General features: G+C 46.9%; 1 protein-coding gene across 1 annotated transcript in view; it reads left to right on the top strand.

Moving 5' to 3' along the window:
- Window positions 1-8,647, top strand: part of NFATC1 (nuclear factor of activated T cells 1) — a 108,506-nt gene extending 99,859 nt beyond the window's left edge. The window contains exon 10 of the mRNA XM_086615182.1: window positions 8,493-8,647. Within this exon, the coding sequence (XP_086471308.1) occupies window positions 8,493-8,647 (155 nt within the window). The remainder of the gene's footprint in view (window positions 1-8,492) is intronic.
- Window positions 8,648-25,726: the final 17,079 nt, after the last annotated feature.

The raw sequence follows: 25,726 nt of genomic DNA, 5'->3' as shown, positions 1-25,726 counted from the left end.
GTCTTCTGTGCTCTTTGGATCAGGCTCCAACTTAGAGCCATGAGAACCTATCACTTAATGCTCTTAAAAAAAGCTCTATGTTGAAAAAAAACCAAAACAAAACATGAAAATCTCTAATTCTGGGTGAAAATTTAAGGGCCCAAAAGTTGACGCAGACACAAGTTATAGTTCCCAAAGTCACTGTAAAAGATTATATTACATTAATATGTCAAGGTTAATGGCACATGCAATAATCTGAAGTACTGTCTGTATTGTACACGTAGTGTGACTGACTTAGAGGGTTTTGAGAACTCTTAGAATAGAATCATAGAATCATAGAATGTTTAGGGCTGGAAGGAACCTTCAAAGGTCATCTAGTCCAACCCCCCTGCAAGGAACAGGGATATCTCCAACTAGATCAGGTTGCTCAGGGCCTCGTCCAACCTGGCCTTGAACATCTCCAGGGATGGAGCATCCACCACCTCTCTGGGCAACCTGTTCCAGTGTTCTACAACTCTCATGGTGAAAAATTTTTTCCTAATATCCAATCTGAATCTACCTCCCTCTATTTTAAAACCATTACCCCTTGTCCTATCACAACAGGCCCTCCTGAACAGCTTCTCCCCATCTTTCTTGTAGGCCCCCTTGAGGTACTGTAAGACCGCTTGCTTTGGTTGTTTGGGTGTGCTGATATTTAAAGCAATGTTTGTGCTGGTTTTGTTTCCATCCCCCTTGATGCCAGTGGGAAAGAGAAATTTCTCTCCCTGAGTCATTGCTGTACAGGTATGTAAGGTCCCCATGTGCCATTTTGGAGGTCTCTTGAGTTGCTGCACTCTTTCGTGTGGTCTGTAAGGAGATGATGACAACACTGCGCCATGCGTTCTCCATGGAAAACGGGATAATCCCAACAATTTTCCGTTTTCTGTAATGTTTTTCCCTGAAGTGAGGGGCCTTCTTGCTGTGTGCAAAGCTTTCTGTTGCAGCTCTCCGTAGATAGCCATGACAAAGAGAAGGCATGAAAGCTTTTAGGACCAAACATTCATCCTCTCTTATCTGGCCCTCGGAGACATTAGCTAATCGAGGCACGATACTCCACACAATAGGACAAGCGCTGTAAAGCTACCTCTGTTATCCCAGCGAACGTGGAGACTTATCATTCCCATGACCATTTTACAGGGTTTGTTTTCTTCTGACAACATCCACAGCCTACGGTGCTATCGACTCCAACAACGAATCTGATGCTGGCTCTGTGTGTTATCAGTTCCCTAATAACTGTCTTTTTTTTTTTTTTTTTTCTTTTTCTTTCCCATCCCATTTGTGAGAATTTGTCCCCTGGAGCTCTTCTCTATCAGGCCCCTGCAGCTGCTGTTATTTTAGATATGGCAGGAAGTAGGTACCGGAAAAGAGCGAGAGCTCGCGGCGCTCAGAAGAATCTAGAAATTCCTCTGATTTACCCCAGGCTCTGGCTCCAATCAAAGCTGGTTGCAAAAAAAAAAAAAAACAAAAAAAAAGAAAAGGTAGCAGAGGGGTGTTGGTGGGGGAGAAGGCCCAAAAACCCAACTTTGCCGGGTCTGCGTGTGTCGGGAAGGAGAGTTTCAGCCACCTCTTCCCGCAGGATACCGGGGACACGCGCTGCTAAAAGCTCATCCCCTTTTTACACTTTCCCCTCTGGTGCCTGGTGTGCACCTAAAAGCGGATCGACTTCCCCGCTCGTCCGGCGCGCTCCCAAAAATGCTTTGAGCAGCGTGTAGCAAAGAGTGTTGGCCAAAGGCACTGGTGGAAACTCACTGGAGCAAGAAACTTGCATCACTACTACAATTATTATTATTACGACTGCTATTATTATTATTATAATAATTTTACAGCTCAGGCAGGATACTTCGCAATCTGCTAAGCGCAGGCGTTTTTAGCCGCTTTGAGTCCCTTTCAAATATCCAGATCAGAGTCAAATATCTCGATCAGAGTCGACTCTGGAGACGACTTCTAAAAGAAAAGCAAGAAGAAACGACCAAGACAAACACCTCCCATCCTTTCAGTTCGGCGAGCGGTTTAGCAAAAAAGGCCCCGCCACCCCCGTACACCAAGACATACACGGAAAAGATACAACCTTTAGAACTGGTTTTAATAAAGAAATCTTCCTCTTTGACACAGCAGATAAGGAGGAAGACGTCCGCCCACGGACATCTCGCACCATCGGCGATCTAGTTAACATCTGCAAATGTTTTAGGGAAAGAAATGACACTTTGAGACGTTTCTTTTTTAATTACAGGCTCCAGATGAGATTTGTTAGAGCAGGGAAATGTATCCCATAGCGACTGATGTCAATAGCAAGCAGTCCCTGCAGCCAGCCAGGATTGGGAAAGCCATGCTGTTTGCTGCTCTTGGCACCGCTCCCCGCTTTCACAATGTCAAACTTAGAACCGCCTTTATATGCACTTTCCATTTTTTTTTTTTCCACGGTAGCTGTTGCCAGCAAGCTGTAAACTACCGTATATCACTCAGATTTAAGAACCTAAACTTTAAAACAAATTAAACTCTTGTTGACATTGTAATAAAAATCAGAATCGAACTGAACAGCTCAGTAAAACTGCACTTCAATTATTTTATGGATTTAAGATTGTTTTCTAGGATTCCCAGACTCCCAATACAGCAAAGTTATTTCCTCTTGGCAGATGTCTGGAAAAAAAATATCATTGAATGGATAAAATTATGTGACAGACACTAGGTTGAAGCCTAAAGGGAGGAAATGGTGTCTCCCCAGCACCTGTAAATATTTGCTCTGTGTCTTGACCAGAAGAGCCTTTCGTCCGTACTTTGAAAAAAAAATTTCAAGGTATTTATTTTGTGAGTTTGGAAGAAAATAGAACTTTCATCTGTCAAAACCCAGCTCCTAACTCTAGGTGTTTATGTGGTTTCGAATGAGAACGGCAAATACGGGTCTGACCCACCCTTCGGAACCGCTTCCAAAGGCAGGTCAATGCATGCAGCCCAGTCGCTGGCCTCTGCTTATCTTTCATCTCCCTGCTTAGCAGTTAATGCTGGGTATTCTTTTTCTAATTCTCTCTTTTTTTTTTTTTTTTTCCTATTCTGTAAAATGGAAACAGAGGTTTCCATCCCATTAATTGCCAGGTTTCCATTCTTTATAGTGTTTCCTCTGAAAACAGTTTGGAATGAAAGTATTTCAGCAATGCGTGTAGACGGAAGCTACTGGAGATAATAATTTGTTTCATGTAGCTGTGTTTCACCGAAGGTGTGGTGCACGCCAAAGGCTGTTGTGTGGAGCAAACAACAATCAGCCTGAGCAGCCTTTCACCAAAACCTGTGTCGCACTGAACTTCTTTCCTTTCATCGCATCAATGAAATGTCCTTTACGTCCTGAAGGCCCCAGCCTGAAGAGCGTTGGGTTCACAGGGTCTTCCACAAGAGCCGACCCTTGCTGGGTTGCTCCTGTCACAAGGATGCTTCTGAAGACTGAGCCAGATGTTGCCCATCCGCATGCCCACAGCTAGATCCTGGGGTCTGCGTGAGCTGGCCGAACTCCCTGGGGAGCCGCCTGTCCCTCCCAGCCATGGGTGGTTGGGAGGATTTTCCAAAGCCGCTGTGTTAGGCTCCGTGCCTTCACCTCCTGATCTGAATTGGCTGCCTTGACCTGACTGAATCTGGTGTAAGCAGCCAGTTTTCTTCATCGTAGCGTTAATAAATTTTCTTTTAAAGCTACTCTTGAATTACTGTTAAAGTTCTTCCACTCATTTTGTTGCCTGGAGCACCTCTCCAAGCGCAGGCCAAATTCCTACTGGAGTTTGGATGTGCTGCCAGATCACAGCCTGGGCCGTGGAAGCACCCTGTCATTTCCCAGCTCTCGAGAAGCGAGGCTTCTGGAGTCCAAGCACTCAAAAAAGAGGCAGAAAAGAAGTCTGTCGCACGTTGCGAGGCCTTGTTTGGAAAGCGTAACGCAAACATTTTGAATAAAATTTCAGGTCCTTAAGCGTGCTTGAGGGATGAGCGTTGTTCACTCGTGTTTCTCAAGTGCCTTTTTCCGAGTTCTCTAGTGCCGGCCGCACGTTTGCCGCGCGTCGTTCTTGGGGCAGGATGAATTTCCTCTCTAGTGGAGAGCGCTGAGCTTCTTGTGTCAAGCATGGAGCTGCAAGAAGGAAGGGTTCTTCTTCCCTGGGAGCTTGGCTGTGACTCCTACTGAATTCTTGCAGCTGTAGCTGGTGTTTTTTCTGTTGACATTGCTCTGTCAGTCCGGCCTACGGAGCCGTTCTGCAGCTTAACACAGCATGTGGGAGAGAGGAAAAGAGGAAAAGACATTCTGCCGTGTTTGCAGCTCTGCCGCACCGGGACCGTGTACAAATAAGAGTATTCTTCCAGCTGCTCTATTTGAGACGCTCGCTATAGGTGGTTTTAGCATCCGAGGAGTACTGGAGTCCAGCAGCTGTCTGGTTTTCACAGCTACGTCTTCTGTGCTGGGGAGAGCATCTCGTAACACCCAGCCGGTGGTTTCCGCGCTGTGGCCCAGTGTGGCTCCACTAAATCAGTCGTCGGATCAAACCTGCCCAGCCAAACTGGGTGGGAGATTTGTCACGAAAAGATCTTTCCCTAGTGTAGTTAGGGTGGTGGAAAACCAAGGCAAGAGTGTCATTGACCAGTGCTCTTCTCCAAGAAGCCACGGCAGAGAGGACGTGCATTCCTTTTTGAGCTGCAGCGTTGTTCAGCAACAGATGCTGCCGTGGTTAAAATAAAATCCTGTGGCATTGCCTACGGCTTGTATGGTGGTGGTGGCCAGGTCGTCATGCCACAAAGCGAATTTATCGCATGACCATTTGCCTGCATCATTTTTTCTTGCGGGCTGTTTGCAGCCACCAGTGCAGATGGCCAGGGCTCGCCCTGCTTCTGTGCCCACTGCTGGAGATTAGCAGCTGCGTTCCATCACCTAAGGATTTCCCCCAGCTAGCAGGACCTTTCCCAGCCCAGCCCCCAGTAGGTGGATTTCTTTTCCCTTTTCAAACCCATTAAAAATTCAGTTAGCCCCACCCAGCCTTTCTCTTCCATGGAGCAGTGTGTGGCCACTCACCGAGTCATCTCATGGCCATCATTTCATCTGCCTGAGCAAAACCCCTGTGAATTAGGGGTTGGCAAATGAAGCTCAGCCTTCACCCCAGCCCAGGTGGGAATGTGGCCCAACGGCAGTTGCCCCCCAAAACAGCACATAGGCACATCACGTAATGTATACACAGCAGCATCCTTGGGCTGTCCCTGCCTCCGTGCCCTCTCTGCTAGGTGAGGTGAATAATAGCATTGATCTTTTCTGTTTAGCATGCACTTTGAGGTTTGCTGATCAAAAGGGCTATAAGGAAAGAGGTGGTGATGATGGTGATGATAATAGGGCAAGTAGGGTCCATTGAAAAAAAAAAAACAACAAAAAAACCTCCTTGCTCAGAAGAAGATCAGTTACACCCTGTTTTAACTCATCTCCAGGACACTTTTAGTGTTGAGGCCAGTGTTACTCCTACTGAAGTCCATCAGACTTTCAGGCTGGTTGAGTAGAAGAAGAGCTGAGCCTCTTGGCCATTCTCTGCCGTGGAAAGAAAAGGGCACTCAGCAAATACTCCTGTGTGACCCAAGGTGCTTCTTTCTTTCTTCCATTCATTATTTCTTTGCTTTATTTGATATGCCCAGCTGCACATGAGCTGGTTTTTTTTTTACGAACAGCAGTGTGAAGTGGCTCATTTTGGAGGATTCCGGATGGTCACTAGGGCCACACTATTATTACATAAAGTCAATTAAAGAGCATACGTGCACATCTCATTGATTTGATTTAGAACTAACAAAAGCTTCAGTAATGTGCAATTACAAGAAACTTAATGACCCCTTTATATTGAATGCAACTTCTGTGGCACCTAATATGCTTTGATGAATTGCTCATTATGTGCAGTGTTGGAAAAGCTTCTAAAAAGATGAATAATTGTATAATCGATAGAGAAATCCAGTCTTACTTGGCTTTTTTTTTTAAACTCTGAAATCAGTAAGTCATAGAGGTTATGAATCCTCTCTTGTTCCCCTTTTTCCTCCTGTACCCCAGAAATAGTTTTTTTTTTCTAAAGCTAATATATCATTTTTCCAGCATGTGAGGTCCAAAAGGCTGGTGCCAGCTGCCGGCAGAAATCGCTGATGCCGGGCTGGATGCACGAGCATGGGATGCTCCTTTGGCAGGGCGGGAGGTCCCCAAGTAGCAACCTCCAACATCGGGCTTGGAGCTTTGCAGCATGGTCCAGACCCACTCCCCCTCTCCCATTCACTGCCTGTGAGCTTCGGGAGCTGCCAGCCCATGGGGCCATCAGGTGGGCTTTAACCTTGCTCTTGTAGCCGTAGGACACTTTGAGTTTGCTCAAGTGTTGCCCATGTCGCGGTTGACTGTTAGTTGGGAGGTGCAGCAAACCTTGTGCGATGGAAACACGAGAGTCGAAAGGGAAAAGAGAAAGTTTCATTTCTGTTACGTTTGGGGTTTAATAAATACTGCTGGAGATGTCTGGAGGCTAAAAAACCAAGCAAATGCAGAATTGCTCTAAGTTTGTTTCGATTTTGAATCTGCTTTTGTCATGCTCCAGGGCATGATTCATGAGTTTTGAATGCCAGGGTCTGACAGCACTGTTTGTTGGGCGCTAAGCTGGAAAGTAAAACTGATGGCCAGGATGGGTTTGTATTACTATATTTCTTAAGTCATAGAGTCATAGAATCACAGAATGGTTTGGGTTGGAAGGGACCTCAAAGATCATCTAGTTCCAGCCCCCCTGCCATGGGCAGGGAAATGCCATGGGGTCCAAGTCAGGAGCAGATTTCTCATCTCCAGCAAAGCAGCACACGCTCTTCCTTACTCCTTCCCGATGGGCACCCGCAATCTTCCAGCAGTACCGACCTCGGGTTTTGGCTGCCTGCGGTAGCGTTTGCGTAGTTCTTCTGTCGTGTGGAAATTTTGTGTAAAACGTAAAATATGTCTGTTTTGTTTCCCTTACAGATGCTCTTAGGAACGTAAACACATAATTTTGGTTAAAATGTGGTTTATTTGTCCATTGCCCAGCCCATGTGTGTCTCTGTGTGTCAAACGTGGCTCGCATCATACCGGGGCGGATCCCGCAGCCTCTGGGCAGCCCAAACCCCTACCTGCTCTGGGCAAGGTTGACCTCAGCGAGGGCTCCTGAAAATTCCTGTTGAGTCTCTGGGTATGAAAGCTAAACCAGGTTGAGTGCAGCCACCCTTAGATTGAGAGCGAAAAACGAGCTAAAGTGTGTTGGGAATCACCGCGGCTCTGCTAATTCCCAGCAGCCGAGGAATTCATCCCTAAGTGTTTGCAGAGCACGAGGCGCAGGGTGTTCCCAGGCTTGCGTACGGGAGGGATGAAAAACAATCCAAAGCCAAGAGTTTTGGTGCGATGGGATGGGACTCATTCAGCCCGGGCACCCAATCAAGAGCCCTGGGTAAACCACTGCCGCGCGGTGCTGTCGGAGGAGCCGTTCCCATCAGCCCTCCGCAGCGCAGCCGTTGGGGCAGATCCTGCATTATTCGGAGCCGTTGAGCTAAAGGAGGTGGAAAGCCGAGCCGGTAGGAAAACCGCTCCGTGTCGTGCTGTCGTGCGCAGCGATAGCATCCGTGGTGCCGAGCCGGCGGTCGTACGGGAGGATCATGTTTTATTAAAACCTGCTACTTGTTGTCACTCACTTGCTCCGCTGTCCTGTTCGCCGTCTCCAAAAATAGCACGCCCTGTGGTGGTGGCTTATTGTGATTAAACAGATAAAAATAAGTTTAAGGTTTAAACACATCCAGGACACCTGAGGTAATACAAGATCTTACTTCTTTATGGAACGTGTGAAGTTATATTTTCCGTTGCTTCACGAGACTTGTTTGGTTTGGGGTTTGATGCAGTGAGCTTGAATGGGATCGATAGCTTCGCATGGCAGGCTGGCACATCAGGAATTTGTATATCACTGTTTTCTGATGATTTTTTTTTCTTATTTGCAGGACAATAGTTAGTAGCTTTGACAGACAGCTCTATTTTTTTCAGTGGTTTAAGTAAGAATTCTATGTTGGTTGTTGCAGCTTTCATATGTATGGAAAGGAGTGCTGCTTATTAGTAGTGAGGAAGTAGGTACTCTGGTAAAAACTAGGATTTTACTCATGTGATGGAGTTTATACCAGGAGTTTCACTTCTTTGCTCTCTGTATACGTGTCTATATTTAGCCGTTTTTCTCTTGGAATAAAATCTGTGCATGGAGATAAGGGAAAACATTTTTCCTCCTCTATTTCTGCTTCCTCTGCATTCATTTGCGCAGAGAAGCTGTGGCTGCCCCATCCCTGGAAGTGTTCAAGGCCAGGTCGGATGAGGCTTTGGGCAACCTGGTGTGGTGGAGAGTGTCCCTGCCCATGGCAGAGGGGTTGGAACTGGATGGTCTTTGAGGTCTCTTCCAACCCAAACCATCCTGTGATTCTATAATGTGCAATTTTGAATTCCTCTCCAGTGATGCTAATATGTGGCATTTCATCTGAAATGAAGGGCATAGGAGAGCATGGGAGCCTGATGGAGCAAGATGCAGCATGGCTGGTGGAAAAACCCGAGGGCAGTAATTATAGGCAGCAAAGTGAGCGTCATACCACGAAGCATTACTACAGGTAGCGTGGTGTCCGCGTCAGACTCATAGACTCACTCCAGAGTTATGTTTCCCTGTTCATGAGCTGAGTAGCGACAGCGTGGTCAGAGCTGTACCCAGTAGAGAAGAAAACATGGTCCTTGCTCAAGGATGCTCATGAGCAGTGAGCTGTTGCCGACAGTGGAGATTCAGAGTGCTTAGGGCTATGCCAGCACCATGTAATGAGGCATATGGAGAGATCCCTGACCTGGGAGTTGCTGTAGTTGTACCCATGTAAGGCTTGACCTGAGCTAGTGAATTCTTCTGGAAGGCAAAAACGATGAGCCAGCCTGAGGAGTTCTGCTTTCAGGACTGCAACACCTTTCTGAAGATGGCTGGAATGTGACACCCGGCCGTGCAGTTTGACTCGTATCAAATGTGGTCCAGACGTGGTGTCCCGACGTGGTGTCCCAACGTGGCATCGCGTTGCTCAGGCAGTTACACCCGTCTGAAAGATGAAGCGTTACTGTCCGGACACAGCAGAATCCGGGCATAATTTCACACAGGCTTTTCACACATGTGGTTTGAAAGATGCAGCTGGTATTACTTGTACTTTCCGTGACACGTGCATCAGTCAGAGCAGGTTGGTTTTGTTCCTTTTCGGCGAGAGAGCATTACAGCATCTGAACCTCCTGCTTCAGTTCCGCTTCGTGGTAGAGGCGATGGTCCCCAGTGGTCACAAGTGGATGTGAAGTAACAAGCAGAGGTTGGTTAGTCAGCTTGACGTGACCCTGAAGGCCTAGGTGTCTTGGGACATGCCGTGTGGCTCTTACTAGTGATGAGGAAAGCAAAAACCATCCTAAAGGAGCTAAGCTGATGCCGTCACCGTTTATGCCGGAGCAGGGACACGTACACCTCCAGTGAGTCACAAGGTGTCAGCATGGCGCAAAACCTCTCCGTGCCCTTCTGCTTCGGCTCTATCACGCCCCTTAAAAAAGAGCGGAGCAGAAAGCCATGGAGCTCGCGTGTGGAAGAGAAGCGTGCAGTCGGAAAAGGGTGCAATGGTAGATACAACTCACAGCTCTGCTACTCAGTCTTCTTGCAGAAACTTCTCCAGGCCGCTGCTGAAGTGGATCGAAGTCAATGAAAAGATGGCCAAGGACTTCCTTCGGAGTGCAAGGTGTGAAGAGACAGCGACTTAACCCGACCAGGAGCTGGAGCCTTAATGTTACTGCTAACAAAAGTCAACAGGGATGGGATATGTTTCCAACGTGCCATCATTCCCTCCCAAAACTGTAGACTCTGCTCTTCGTAATTGTGGGTCTGCCCATGGTTCTCGGCTCACCTTCCATTTTTTCAGACTCTTGGGGACATTTGCTGTAAGGAGTATGAAGTCTTCCAAGCTCTTGCGTTTATAGCCCCAAAGAGGTCCCCAGTTGTGGGAACCCCCAGCATGTGCCTTCTCCCAGCTCCCTGCACCGCTGACCTGGTAACTTCTTTGATCTGAGCGGGATCGATTCCTGAGCTGGAAGGCAGAACTTTGTCTCAGAAGCACAGGAGTTTTGTTGAAACGAAAGGCCACGATGTTATCCGTTTTAGCAGTCGGATACAAGGAAAGGAGAAGTCTGCAGAAACTTAAAAGTTTTGCCAGTCGATGGAATCCATGTACAGCCACCAATGTTAAAAATACTCCATTTCCTATGAAGTTCACATCTATATATGGAACCCACATTTGTTCAGATATATCTGGTTGTCCTGTTCCGTGCAGGAACCCAAACTGTTGCATCGGTAAGACACTGATTTTGCTAATTAGTAAAGCAAAAATTTCCGTCGCAAGGGCATTTAAAAGCAAAATTAAATACCAGAAGAAAAAAACTCCTTATTAAACTAAAATGCGGTGTAACAGCTCACCACATCCTGCTACTGTGGCATCTGCTGTTTAGCAAAGGAAAGGTTCCTCTTTCAGACTCCTTGACAGGTAGGGAGGTCACGTGTCACCTGCATTTCTCAGCACTACTATTTTTTTTTTACTTTCTGTCAGTGGAAAAGCTGAACGTGACAATGGAAAATACCAGTTGAGGGAAGGCATTGTGGGGAACTGTAGGTGTTAGCTATAAAAGCGACAGTGGCCCCCTCCCCCCCCCACCACCTCCCCAAAGCCAGCAGAAAAACAGTGAAGAAAAAAAAAAAAATCTGATGACAAAGGTGCTGTAAATCATTGTACTCAGCTGTTTGATCTGATAGGGGTCAACCTGCTGCTTGAAGGGAAGTGGTGTGCTAGTCTGGGCATTCAGAATGAAACATCTTCCTGCTGATCCAAATCTGCTGCTAAGCTGCATGTGGGGCCTCCAGCAAGCCAGGTCATTCTTCGGGTCTCATCTGTCCTGTCTGTAAAATGGGTCTTTTTGAGTACTCGCCTTATGTTGTCCTAAAAATGAATGGAAAGCTTCTGCAACCTTTCTTTGACAAATGTACTTGTTCAAAACACGGCTACTCCTGGAACGGTGCTGCCGACGTGAATGGACGCGTATCCAAGCAGCAGCGGAATCAAAGGCCGTCATTTGCTTTAGGAATGAGATTCCAACCCCCACGCCAAAACACTGCTTGCATTGAGTACTGCTGTTCTGGGGAGCACACACAATCCTCCTGTCCTAACAGGTTTGGAAGCCAAAACTTGAGCATTCAAGACAGCAACCAGCTGACTCTCCTCTCCTCCAATAAAAATTTTGTTAGAAAGGTGGGAACTAAGAGAAAAATAGCAATTATTTTCTCTGCACGAGCAGTGTATCTTACCTCTCTGGGGAGTTCTGCAGTGGTCCTGTAGGACCGAGTGGAGCCCTGAGGATATCGAGGGGAAGGAGCGTAATGGATGGCAAAGGAGATGGCGAACAGGGAACAGTCAGCTCGTTTGCATAACAGATGAATGAAATTCTCGAGGAACAAATTTAAAACAAACAAAAGAAATTTACTTTTTCCACCAGCGCATCCTTAAACTATGGAACCTGTTGCTGCAGGAAACCGTGAAGGCCAAAACAGATTCAGAAGGTTATTAGAAAATGTCATGGAAGAAAAGTTCATCAAAGCTCACTAGAAACGAGGATGCAGACCTTCTCTTGCTCACCAAGCCCTCCAGCAGAGTAAAGATGTGCTGAGAGAGCATCACTGAAGGTGTGCCTGGTTCCTGTGCTCTTCCCCAAAGAACTGGCTACTGGCTCTTGTAGTAGATGTGACTCCAGTATGGACAGACATACAGGACACTTCAGCAGAGCTGCACTTCAGTAACAGATTTTTTGATTTGCTGTTGGGAAGGACAATCTTGAGCCAACCTACAACAAGAATAGTCAATGTTTTCTTGCCAAGAGAAAAAATAAATCAGTTTTGGGTCAAACGAAACATTCCGTTAGATCCAAAATAAAACTTTTTCTAAGATGCAACGAGAATGTCAATATGATTTGGAATAATGAAAGAAGCAAATTTTCCAGAAATTTGAAATAAGAAATGTTTATGTCAAAGACATTTGGAACTATTTAAGACATGTAATCCTTATTTTCATGTCATTTGACTGACCCAAAACTGCGTTTTCCCCCCCAAGAATTTTTCCCTCAACGTCTGTTTCTCGAACCTGGAGGGAGAGAAGAGTGTCCTCATGGGAGTGCTAGACCATGCAGCTGGGGGTGGTGGGCAGCACCCTTCTAGCTGAACCCGGCGAGCGTCACCCAGTGTACTTCACGTGTGCTTGCCTCCTGGTTTCCCCCGTTCCCACCCGCCGGAGGGTTTTCCTTCCAGCCGCAGGTGCCTCGGCGCAGGAAAGCCCACGCTCGACGCACTTCCCCTTTCATCTCTCGTGTTTAGTGCTCTCTGCTAGCGGTCTGCCTCTACCAGATCAGCTGCTTTGCCAGACCACATATTACCCCACCTTGTGCTTGCACCCTTGTCCCTCTCTGTAGGCTTTTTCCACTGCGTTACTGGGAATTTTTGCATTTTCAGCGCTGCGGTGGGTAAAGGGGAACAAGCGACAGTGAAACAGAGAGACCTGTGTCTGACCCGTGCTGTCAATGGGCCACCCATGGATGAGAAAGAGATTGAACATCCTTTTGGCTGTTTTGGTCCCGTTTGATCGTGAGACCTGGTGGCAATGGGTCCCCTTTGGTTGAGGTTCACTTGGTGAGTCCATGCTGACGTTGCGTAGTGACTGTTGTTGAACAGCTCTCAGATGGTGTTACGCAAGGACACCAGGCTTGGCTGCGACTTGTCAAGGTAGCAGAAGTCCACCTCTGCTAAGAAAGTAACATGAAATAAAAATAAGTAATAAAGCCGAAGGTCTAGTCTGTATCCTCTTGGAGTCAATTACAAAATGACGAGTGATTTTAGCTGGGGATGGATTGGTTTGGCTGCTGAGAGCTGGAGAGAGCATGACCAAAGGACCACAGTGGTCTTATGGGCTGAGCCAAGGGCAGGCGGTCTCGCCGCTGCAAGGAAAAGTCATATCATGCCTGGAGTAAGCCATGTGTCCTACAGCCATCGAGTGGCAGAGGATTCAGCCTCTGAGTGCCTCAGCCAATTTTGGAGATGGAGCTTTGGCTCTTAGACCCTCATGTCATCGAGTTGCTTCCAAAATACTTTCACTAAATGCTTTAGTAGTGGAAAGCATGGGCTGGAGGATGTTACTTTTGAAAGTTTTGCTGAATTAATCAAGCAGGAGTACCCTCAGCGTGTGCTAGAGCCTTAGTCTGAGATTCGAGACACCTTCGTGCTAATCCTGACCGAGATGGGGAACTCCTCAGCTTTTCCACCTCCCTGTCCCCCTCTGTGAAATACCGGTGATACTCACGTTCACGTTTTACAGAAGCGCTGTAAAGAATAGTTATTTGGTGTTTCTAAGCACTGCCTGTGTGAAGGTGCCTTGAGTAGTATCATAATTTTATTTGGTGTAACAGAAACTTTGAGGGAAAGTTAGCAAAAACGTGGCACTGCCTGGCCCGTGTGAGGATTTATTGTCGTTGCCGCGCTCAACGCCACGACATCGCTGCGTGTTTTTGCTGCGTACCCAACGTCACTTCGAGAAGTTTATCAAAGAAACTGCCTTGACAAAAGCAGCATGGAAAAATCATCCCCCAGAAGAAGGGTGCCTTCAAGGCAGAGACTCGGTCCTGGTGGAGCCTTGCAGCGTGTAGATGGGGTGGCACTTCTCGCCGCGTTCGGGTGCGTGCCAGGCAGTCTTTGCCACAGAGCAGGGCTTGCTGCTTGGCTTCCCTTCCACTGTTTGGTGATACTGAAGATGAACTCTATGGCACTCTCAAGGGAAAGAACTCTTTTGTCTTCACGTCTCATTTCCATACCACTCTTCGTTTGCTGCCGTAAGTAGGTAGTTACAAATAGAGCTGATATTTCCTTTCTGAAGCACGGAGTGCGTATCCATTGGTAGAAGTGGTTTTGGTGGCCCAGGACCTGTGACACAAATCCTGACTGATTCACGAGCTGCAACTTCTAAACGGGCAATAGGTCTGCAGAAAAAAAAAGAAAAAAGGAAAAAAAAAAAAGGCCCCCAACTAATTGCTTCAGGAAGTTGGTTTTAGACAGGCTTGGTCTTTTCCAGTAAACACGTGAAGTTATCTGGACGGCTGTGACCAGCAGCCCACGAGGAAAGGAAAACGCAGGCTTTGTCGTGGTGCTTCCATGACGTGGGCATGTTTCCCACTCCCGGCAATGTTAGGGAAACTCAGAAGAGGTGATAGCCCTACTGATGGCATTTTGTTTCTCTTCCTGTAAATCAGGTGGTGGCAGTCCCTGCAGGGAGGTGGAGTGGAAAGAAAAGAGATGTGTAGTCTACTGTAGATGGCCTTTGCCAGGTTCAGTCATTTCCCGTCCATCTGCCAAAAATCACAAGCTGATAAACGGACATAATTGGAGTGTGGGAAACTATTGCTGTATGATCTGCAGGGGAGGGGGAAAGAGAATGGAAGAAGACTCGGGAATAAAGAAAACACCACTTTTATCAGCGGAGCTGCAGTCTGACTGGCTGATGCTGAGATAGTGGACCGTGTTTATTCTTTTCTCTGGCTTCTACCAAGGGTTTTAACTTACTCGTTCTCCCGTCTGTCTGCGCGGAGAGCGATGACTGTGTGTCCAGTGTGTCAGTCACCGTGAAAGGAGGGTGTATATTTACACGTGTTACCAGCTCCAGGGAATGGACAAGCACGCAGCAGTCTCTTCTTTTTCTTCTTTTCTTCTTTTTTTTTTTTTTTTTTTTTCCCTAATATCATCCCACAGTGGAAAAAAAATCAGCACGTGAAGTCGTATTCTATCCAGGCACTGCAGCTGCACGTACCCGAGTTCAGTGGCTGGCAGCTCTCTGCCGTTAGCACCTACCATGGCTAACTTACTTTCCAAACAGCTCTTTTTCTGGAAGGGGTAGATTATTCTAAGGTTTCCTGGAATTCTCTTTGATTTACGTTTCTGAGAGCAAATGAAACGCTTTCTCTGTCACCGATTTGAAATGTTAAATATGTTTGATGCAACCAAGGATCCAGGATGCTGCTGTTCTTGCGATGTCTGGTTGTACAGAGTATTCAGCATGCCGATAATCCCGGTTAATCCCGCTGTTCCGCACGGCGGTCAGCCCCGCACTAGCTATCCCGTGGTGTCACGCTTACTTCGGTGCGCAGAAAGCCGTCGAGGAACGGCCGTGAGGCTGGGGGGGGCGGGGGTGGGCTGTGTGCTGAAGAGACCCGCCGATCCCGTGGGATGCTAATCGATTCCTTTTCTCTTGTCTCCTTTCTTTGCAGTAAATGAAATTATAAGGAATGACCTTTCCAGCACCAATGTCCATTCGTAGCTTTCCATACGGCCCCGGATGAAATCCACCCGCGAGCGGAGAGATCCCGAAGAAACTGAAGACGTCGCCTGGTACCATTCTGATCTTCCACCTTACTGGATGTCAGGAACTGAAGATTTACCTCTTGCTTACAAAGAAGCAGCTCCTCAACGTCGGCTGATGAAACAGCTTCTTCAAAGAAAATCATCTCAAAGAGGAAGAGGAGGGAGCGCGCTCCGAGACGGCACATTTCGTGGGACAAAACTAGGAAACTCAGCAAAAGCTGAGGGCTTCTTCCCAGCGCTGATCTTTTTGGCATGGCACCGCTGGAATAACAGCCCTGGAAGTGCCTTATTTTACCAGGTTGTGGCATCAGGGCATTTTTAATAAGCTTTGAATTTGCTGCCATTAAAAGTGTTGGTAGGTGCAGAAACTATAGAGCTTGCGTTCTGGAGAGTGATGTTGGGAAAAAAGCGTAGGACTCCGCAGCGAGGTAGGGAGAGCCATCCCTACTCCAGTAAGACGCGTTTAGGAATTCCAGAATTTCTTCAGCTTTTCCTCTGCTGTCATGTACAGCCTGTTGCCTTATTCTCAGTGCATTTCAAAAGCCTCCTGACTTGTCATCATCTCAGCTTTCTTCTTTTTTCATATTGTCTTTATTATGTGCTAATGAGTCATAGGGTTGTTAGTAGCAGCATGTTAAGGTTTTGATTTTAATCCGGCTTCGGTCATAGCACAAGTGAGTTGAATAGCACAAAACAAAAAAGGTTGATGGACAAAAAATTGAAATCTATCTATTACACGATAGATGAATGTGTATGCATGTACATACATACTAGTATATATGCATATATTTATATATGACAAGTAATATAGATGATTGCCTAGTGAGGGCACTGATTTTAGCAATAATTTCAATTTCTGAGAATGCATTTCAGATCCACGACAAATATTTCAGCTACTTCTTTTGAGGGTTTGTTGCACCTAAAGCAGGTATGCGTTTTCTTTCCTCATGCAGTTAAGCAAGCACTTTAGATAGGCAAGAAGGATGCATACAAGATACATGTTATTTACCAAATGACGAAATATGAGCTATAGTAACTGTAAATACCATTATGGAAGAGTGTAAAATATTTGTTCAGTTATAATGTTATTATTCCGCAGAAGCCTTATAACTCTCTGCTACATGTATGAAAAAGAATATTACCAAAAAAAACCCCACGAAGGTTTAATATGCAGCACTTGTATAGTGTGTTTTCAGATTAGCTGATGTTTCTGGAGCTACAGGTAGGCATGTAGTGTAGCCTTTAACATTGTATTTTTTACAGTCAACTGCTTATGATATAACTAGCGACAACCTATTATTTCATATAACCAAAAAAAAAAAAAATCAATACAAAAAATAAAAAAAAAATAGCATGACTTAAATTAAAAATGTTTAACATGAATACTGTGCCTTAGGAATCTGTGCCCCCTCCTGGAAAGCCTCCTGAACTGCACCTCCCTGCTGGGGTGGCCCCTTAACCCTCATGCAATGAAGATTGAACAGGTTTCACGAAAAGGTGAAATCCTCCTAAGCGTGTTAAAACATTATTCTGTATAATTCTGTCTTACTTTCTTTAGGGGAAAAAAAAAAAAAAAAAAAAAGCAAACCACAAAAAAAAAAAAACCCCAACCAACAAAAATGAAAGCCATATTTGTCACATTTGCACATGACTGTGAAGACATGAGAATATAATATGGCTGTATGTACATAATACGCTGTTACTGGTCATTATAAGGGTCTCTTATTCCTCACCTGTTTAATCCCAGTTATCTACCCTGTATTTAGTGTTGTAGACGTTGCATGAAACATTTCTTATAGACTGCCATATGAAAAGTTAAAAAAGCTTGACAGACGTCGGCTTGACTTGTAGCTAGAAAATAGAATCCAATAAAGCAAAATGTTTTGCTGGAAGTTAGTCTTAGAGTGGTTCATTTTATGTTATCTTGACAAATCTTCCTTCCTCATACAAAAATAAGCGTTTTTACGTGATTTGCATATAGAGCTAAATGTGTATCTCCGTCTCTTCTATTGGAAGCTGTTTGCCTCCTGCTGCATTCTGCTAATAGAACCATCTTAGGGTGGAAGTAACGTCTCCTGTCGACACACTCTTCCTCGTTTCCCCCCTGCATGTAAAGACCTTGCTGCCAAGGAGGGAAAATTATATAGGATATAATCCTCAGATTTCGTTCTCTCGGCATTTCAGAACTATCAACAAAGTGTGCGTGGAGGAATCTCTGGTTATGCCAAAGTGGTTTTTTATTCATAAATACCTTGGGTGAGGCTTTTGCGACACAGGACGATACACACCTTCCACCTTTCAGCAGTAATTTGAACAAGGTTTCCAAGTGTGTGGTTTGGATATGTCGCACCTCCTTCATCCTTATTCTCATTTTCCTCTTTAAGCTATTTTTTTTTTTTTAAAACAAAACCAACCCCAAACCTGTTACTTTTAAACCTGGATAATGGAAGATTATGCCTCTTGTATATGTATTCGTAAAATAAAAACGGAAGCAGAAATATTTCCCGTATGAGACTGCTATCTTGTGTTTGTACGCGTGTTATGGTGGTTGGTGCCAGTTTGTGGAAATGGTTTGCACCAAGCCTTCTTGAAAGCAAAGCAAAACCAAAAAGCCGCAACGCCGTGAGCCTCGAGTGTAGATCTTTTAGGTACGTTCAAAAAGACTTTTGCCAGGGGTGATTCCAACTGCTAAAAAGATGGATGGATTTGAAGTAGGGGAAGGACTCTTTACGTTAGTGATGGGTGATAGAACAAGAGGAAATGGGTATAAGCTTAGTCAGGGGAGATTCAGGTTGGATGTTAGGAAGTATTTCTTCTCTGAAAGGGTTGTCAGCCACTGGAATAGGCTGCCCAGGGAGGTGGTTGAGTCCCCATCCCTGGATGTGTTTAAGAATAGGGTGGATGATCTACTTAGCGATATGGTTTAATGGGGATTAGGGATGGTTGGACTCGATGATCTCTAAGGTCTTTTCCAACCTAGAAATCTATGAATCTATGAAGCGGTGAGACAAACTACCTTATTAATGGTGGACCAAAGTACTTGCATCTGAATATATTGCTTGGACAGCAGTTTCTGTTGCTCCCCCTGGAACTATTTCGGAGGTGCGTGGGTTGCTAAGGGTGGGCTTTGGATCTGTGGGCTTCTGTGTGGTTACAAGAAACTTTTTTGGTAGGCTGGAGGCTGTCGTAGCCTGGCGAGGGGAGGGCTGTCCAGAGGCAGCCACGAGCTGCTGGTGTGCGATGGCTCTGGGTGATGGACCTGATCTCCATGATGGGTCCTACACCCCGAGGACCCCCGGTGCTCTGCCCTGAAGGAGAAGGGGCAACAGAAGGGTGTTGGCTTAGTCAAAGCTGGGCTGAACATGGGTCAGGGGTTCTCATCGGGTGATGCATTTGTATGTAGCAACATGTGGCACCTGGTGGGCCAAATCATACGGAAACGCTGGAAAAAACTGAGCTGCTTCAATTTTTCGAACCCAAAAGCAAGTTATGAAGTATGTGACCACAGCAGCATGCCTACCACAGTGGTCCTGGTTTAGGTAAGCGTTGAAACACGTTTCAAAAATCCATCAAAGTCAACCCAAATATGCTTCTAAGCCTTTGTTGAATGAAACCTTTCTCTGCTTTGGGTTTGTCTTCTTGTGAGTAGAGGTGGCTGTCACACCTGGCTTCCCTGGGGCTGCTGCCAAATCCCTCCCGATTTAAGGAGAGGCAGATGCTCCAAGCCCATTAAAACCCAGATATGGCCCAGCTCTTTAGAGATTAGTCAACGTGCTTTTTTCTCTGCTTCGCTGTCCGGAGGGTGGAAATAGTGATGTTTACTCCTCGCCGTATTGTTGGTGAGGTTCCCGGAAAAAGGAAAATACTGAAAACTCAAGTCACAAATTCCCTCTGCCTCCCGGAGACTGCGGCATCATTTTGTACCGAAGCAAAACGTCTGGTCACAGACTGAGTTCATCCAAGCAACATACTTTGGTCATTGTGCTACCTGGCTTCCTCCAAGCTTCCTTTCCCCCTCGTTTTCACACATCTCTTCTGCAAAGCGCAGCGGAGCGGATCACGGCTACGTTAACCACATCTTGACCAGACTTCTTTAGGCAAAAATAGCCTTTAGCAAACTCCTAGCTGACTCCTTTCATTCATAACCGAAGCAGAAGGTGAATCCCACACGGTCCATCTGGTACTGTTTGACTAAATAGCCTTGCTGGAGTCATGCCTTTGAGATTTTTCCTTTCCAGCTGAAAATGGCAAATTTCAAGGAGTTAAATTTCTTGGACAGAGCCGTACTGCCTTGAAGCTAAGCTTTCCTTCACCATGTGTGTAATTTTATTGCCTTCATCGCTGTAAATCTATTGAATTTGTCTCAGTAAAAATAAAACAAAAATCCCTCTCATCAAGTATATTGCAGAGGAGTGTTAAGGTCAACGGCGTAAGATCTTCTTGGTTTCTGTAGCTCTTTTTAAAACAAATGCTCTAATTTTATATCATAAGCAGTGATTGGACTGTTCATCAGACTTTTCCACCATTGCACACGCTTGCCCGATACGGAGGTCAAGTGTTTGCCTGCTTTAATTTGCCTGTATTGTTTCCTCTTTCTCAGCAAGTTAATGTTTTTCTTCTTTGAGCCTCTTTCCAAAAAATAAAAAAGGATTTGATTCTCTTCTATTCAGGTAGCCAAATAATTTGTTCAGAGCGGATCAGTTACAGATTCTCATTCTCTTGGCTTTAATTACGAGCCATTCTTGGTTCCAAAACCAGCTTTTTTTTGGCCAAAGAGGTTGTATTTTTGGACTCTGCAGACTCATGGAGCTTTAGCAATGCAAACGGTTGGCGTTTTCGGGATTGAAGGCGACTGGTGGCCCATGGGCACACGAGCTTTTGTCATTTAAGCCGAGAAGTCGCTGACTGTAGCGCTTCCTTAGCCACGTTCAGGGCCAGGCAACCCACAAGCCGCTCTTTGCAGATGTGGCAAATTCATTTTCGGTTGTTTTAGGAAATCCCTTTATTTTTTTTTTTTATTTTTTTTTCAGCTTGGGGAAAGAGTTTCCAAAAATGCCGTCAGCATCAGTTTCCAGCACCTCTTCTGAATTAGTTTCGCACTTGCAGCTCCTCTACCCAGTCTGTTTCCAGCACCGCTGATGGAAGAGGGCTTCTGGGTCAAAAATAACAAAAACTGACAGTGGCTATTGGTGACAGAGGCGTCCTGGCTCAGGGCTTACTCTCAGCCCGATGGCCAGTTCACCGACTTGAGCAGCCTGGTCTAGTGGAAGGTGTCCCTGCCCATGGCAGGGGGGTTGGAATGAGACAATCTTTGAGGTCCCTTCCAACCCAACCCATTTTGTGATTCTACGACTTCACTGGTTCGTAGCTCCCACTGGAGCTGATTGAGGCATCTTCCTTGGCCATCGCTCCCCGTGCCCTAAACATGCCAGCTCCAGGACCATCCTTGGCCCTCGGAGTTGTCAGGATGGGGATGTGGAGACTTGCCAGCAGAGAGGTTGGTTATTTGCCATGCAAGGAGGTCCCAGCAGAACAGACTTTGTGTTTTCTGATGCATTTTTAAGCCCTGCGCTGGTGACACTTGCCAACCCAATTCCAGGGTGTGAAGTCTCCAAGAACATCCATGGTGAGGAGTCCCAAAATTCCATGTGGTGCTGTTCTCATCCAGACAGGAGACATTCCAGTGACACCAGTTTCATGGTACTAGAGGAGAGCAAAGACCTCTGGGCCTCACCGGAAAATATTTCAATGCTTGGCAGAGATTTTTTAACCCTAAGGTTTGTTTTTTTTCTGATCTGGTTTGTTTTGGTTTTTAATAGGAAAAACGACATTTCCTCCAACATGAAATCTTTTCTTTTTCTACTTTTTTCTTTTTTCTTGGTGTCTTTTTTTAAATTTTCTGCTTAGAAAATACAAATCACATAGTATTTTGGGTCAGGTTGATCCAAAATTCACCTTCTTTTCTCCTCGCCCCCCTCCAAATCTCCAGGCCAGGCTGCTTTCCCAGGCGATGGCTCCCACTCCACCCAAGCAGAGCTGCACATCTGTCCCATGGATACTGCCTCTGCCCAATTTCTTGAATGGTTTCTTTGCAGGAACTCCTCATGGATCTTTCCTGCCTCCCTGGCCCCCTTCCAGGGCTCCTGCCTGGGCCGAGCTGATGCAGCCCACTGCTCTCATCCTCCTGGCAATCTCTTCTTGTATTATTATTTTTTTTTTTCCGTAAGCTTCTTGTATATTTTATCCCATACAACAGATTGGCCCTAGTTGGATGATGACACTAAATTGAGCACGCACCTTTTGGCATATTGTATGAGTTAACTCCCGTGATTTCCATCCACTCTGCTCCTCTGGTTTTTAACCCCTTCTATCCCACCATCCCACCAGCTGGCTCCTTGTGGAGTATGCCACAGAGGGGAGAGAGTTTGTCTCTGATGATACAGGGACCTCATGACCGACCTCACCAGCCAAGCGTTCCCCATGCCTGCTGCCGGATGGGCAGTGCTGGGGAAGGGGCGCTGAGCCTCTTGCTCTGACCCACGGCAAGTGCCCTCGACAAGGCTCCGTACACCATCATGCCTTGTGACAAATCTGTGGCAAACTCGTAATTTAGTGGTGGTATTGGTGGTGTTGCAAAAAAGAAGTGTGCCGGGGGTGAAGAGCAGGAGAAGCACCACATGGCACTAACCTGGGTGCTGACAAGGCAGGAAGAATCACAGAACGGTTTGGGTTGGAAGGAACCTCAAAGACCATCTCATTCCAACTCCCTGCCATGGACAGGGTCACCTTCTACTACACCAGGTTGCTCAAAGCCCCATCCAACCTGGCCTTGAACACTTCCAGAGATGGAGCAGCCACAGCTTCTCTGGGCAACCTGGTCCAGTGCCTCACCACCCTCAGTGTAAAAAATTTTTTCCTTAGATCTAATCTAAATCTGCCCTCTTTCAGTTTAAAGCCATTGCCCCTTGTCCTGTCACTACACACCCTTGGAAAAAGTCCCTCTCCAGCTTTCCTGTAGCCCCTTTAGGTACTGGAAGGCTGCTATAAGATCACCCTGGAGCCTTCTCTTCTCCAGGCTGGACAACCCCAACTCTCTCAGCCTGTCTCCATAGCACAGGTGCTCCAGCCCTCAGATCATCTTTGTGGCCTCCTCTGGACCCGCTCCAACATCTCCATGTCCTTCTTGTGTTGGGTACTCCAGAGCTGAACGCAGCACTCCAGGGGAAGTCTCACAAGAGCAGAACAGAGCCATGGGCTTTTCTCTCCTGGCAACGTTGTGAGCTGGACAGGGAGGGGAGACCCACCGCAGCACAGGCCACAGGGCTCCAGCTGTGCTGCCCTGGCCGGGGGCAAGTGTGGGGCTGGCTGAGTGAGGGCTGAGAACAGCCACACTTCAGCACACCTGTGGAAACAAACCCTGTGCCAGTGTGCCCCTGGGACGTGCCCCAGGGAGCTCACCCATCACCTTCCTCCTGGCAGGCGCCGGTTAGAGCAATTAGAGCCGATTTATGATGGTTTCTCCACCCAGCAGCATGGGGGGGGACAGGAGAAAAAGGACTCCAGGGCCAAGGCTGCACAGCAGCGGTGGTGCGTGGGAGGATGGATGAGTCTGTGCAGGTGGGTGTATGAAAACTCATATTCTTTTCTCTTCAGCTTTCCAACTGAACAGTGTGGTCTCGGCAGAGAAGGTGTGGGGGGCACCCCGGCGCTGTTTCCCTGTCCCTCCTTGTCTTCGGAAGCAAAGCCACCCTTTCAGCAAGAAAGTGCCCCTGGGAGCAGGAGGCAGCGGGTGTTTTTGGGGTGCTCTGGTGCAGCCGCTCACGTGGCTCCCGCTGACATCAGCCATGCAAATGACAACCCCAGCATCTACACGAAGACGCGGGCCAGCGTAGGAGTTTCTGGTTCGGTTTTCCCTGCAGGGCAGGTCGCCATCGATGCTTCAGAAAGTCGATTTCGAGAGCAGCGACCAAGATCAGAAAAATCCTGCTCTTGATTTAGAAAGTCAGGAGTTTCAGGGTTTAAGCTGTAGAGCAGGAGCACACGGGCGTGCTCATAGGTGAAGGATGCTGGGGCATCTCTCAAAGTCATTCCAGCTTCCAGGGAGGGATGCTGCCTTCAGCAGATTAACCCCTTGGTGTTGTTGGTGGTGACCAAGAGGGCCAGGAACCCTTGTGTTAGCAGGATGTATTGGTGAAGCAGGTCGCCACGTAGCAAAAAGCATAATAAAAGCTTAGATCCAGTAAAAGAAGTTTGGTCTACCCAATCCTTTCTAAAATATGTAGGTGTAGCAAAAGTAAGTAGAAAAGTAAAACTTGTTGCAAAAAATAATAATTGTAGAATCATAGAATCATAGAATCATAGAATGGTTTGGGTTGGAAAGGACCTCAAAGATCATCTCGTTCCAACCCTGCTGCCATGGGCAGGGACACCCTCCACTACACCAGGTTGCTCAAAGCCTCATCCAACCTGGCCTTGAAATAATGATCGCTACATTTGTGGTTCACATGTACGTGGCCTGTATGAGCTTTATAGGGCCTAAAGAGTTAAACAGAGTGTTTGACTAATAATGCCAGATAACTTCTTCTATAACACAATGTGTCCCTAAAATGTTTTTGTGGCTGATGTACGCACATTTCTGGTGACTCCAGTACACTGTCTGAGCTCTCAAGCAGTGGTCAAGCGCGGTGATGGCACATCGCTTATCACTGCTCCCAACTACTCCAGCGGTTGACCTAAAACCCCAACATTCCCTTTCCCCACAGCCAAGGTTGTGTAGCGTAGGATGACAAACACACCCTATGCCATCTGCTGACCCACGTCCATCCCGGTGCTAATGGCAGCAGAGCATCGCTCCCTCTGGCTCTGCTGGGTGAGGGAAAACACGGAAAGACCTTTTCTTTCTCAGCAGATCTTTATCAGCTTAACGTGTCGGAAGCGCTTGGGTTGGAAGGAAAGACGCTGAGGCAGCCTGGCCCTGGGGTTTGTGGTTTTACACCCTAATGCTTTATCCGGATTCTTGTGGCTACTTCGGTCAGCATCTCCAGTCTGAGGGCGCCTCTCGGAAGAGCAGATGGGTACCCGTGTGCACCTCCCAGCGCGGGGACCTCTCCTGCCGCTGGCTCCCACGGACGCACCGCTGAGCGCTCTGAGCTGCCGCAGAACCAGCATGGTCCCACCAGCCAGCGTAGTACTTGGTCAAAACCCCTCGGGATTTTTTTATCCAAGAAATCAAGATTTTAGTTTCTCTAGGTCTTTCTTTAACGCGCTGGGAAGCCTGACTGCACATAAAGCCCCTCGTTTGCCAAACCCGGCGAGTCGCGCGACACAGCGCTACGTGAAGGCTCTAAATATCTTTGTTTCTAGGATATTTGGTGCTTCACAGCCATACTTCATTAGCATGATGAGGACCAAGTTTAAGCCTCTGTGGTCACACATGCAGCTAATCTGGACCAATACTCAGCTGGAAGATAAACCCAGTCATTCCCCAGGGTTCCTCTCTCTTCCCATCTGCTCCCACCCCGGCTGCCTGTACTTTGGCAAGGCACCACGTCAACAGCTTCCCTAGATCCCTGTCAGCACGCCACGTACTTGGCACGGTTCCTGGCGAGCTGCTGAGGGTCCAACCACCCCCAGGTGACCACCCAGAGGAGAGGAGGGTTCGTATTTCAGGGGGTTCGAGGTGCTGCGGGCACTGAAACCAGACCTGCAGGGATGGTAGCCACGGCATGACGTTGACCCGTGGAGGGCTTTTGGAGCTCCCAGTTGCTTTGTAGCATGGCAGCATTAGAGGTCCAGGCCTGTGGATGGAAATCTTGCCTGCTGGATGCCAATCTTGCCTGCTGGATGCCATTCCTCAGCACTGACCTTCCACACCAGGATGGGAAAAGAGCAGTGTTTTCAGCTCTGAGTATCTGTTTGACATTACTCAACGGAGTTCAAGCCCGTGCTCTTTAATAAGCGAAACCACACATCCCAGCCTTGCCATATTCTGTCTTACAACACAAGTTGTCACTGGGGACAGTTATCAGTACTATTTTCAGCTGATGGGAATTTTCCAATTTTTGTTTTCTTCTATAAATTTTTGCATCGTAATGCCAAACGTTTAGGTACCATGGGATTATTTTTTTCCCCCACAAAACTGTTTTTTCAATTAGTTAAGGAGCTAGCCCAAGAAGTAATGAACTTTGGAGGAGAAAAAAAAAAAATCTCCTTTTTTTCAGCTGGTTCTATTGTTCACATCTTTAATT

Source organism: Tauraco erythrolophus, chromosome 7 (genome assembly GCF_009769465.1).
Source record: "Tauraco erythrolophus isolate bTauEry1 chromosome 7, bTauEry1.pri, whole genome shotgun sequence".
Lineage (NCBI taxonomy): Eukaryota > Metazoa > Chordata > Aves > Musophagiformes > Musophagidae > Tauraco > Tauraco erythrolophus.
This window is presented reverse-complemented; position numbering and strand designations above follow the sequence as displayed.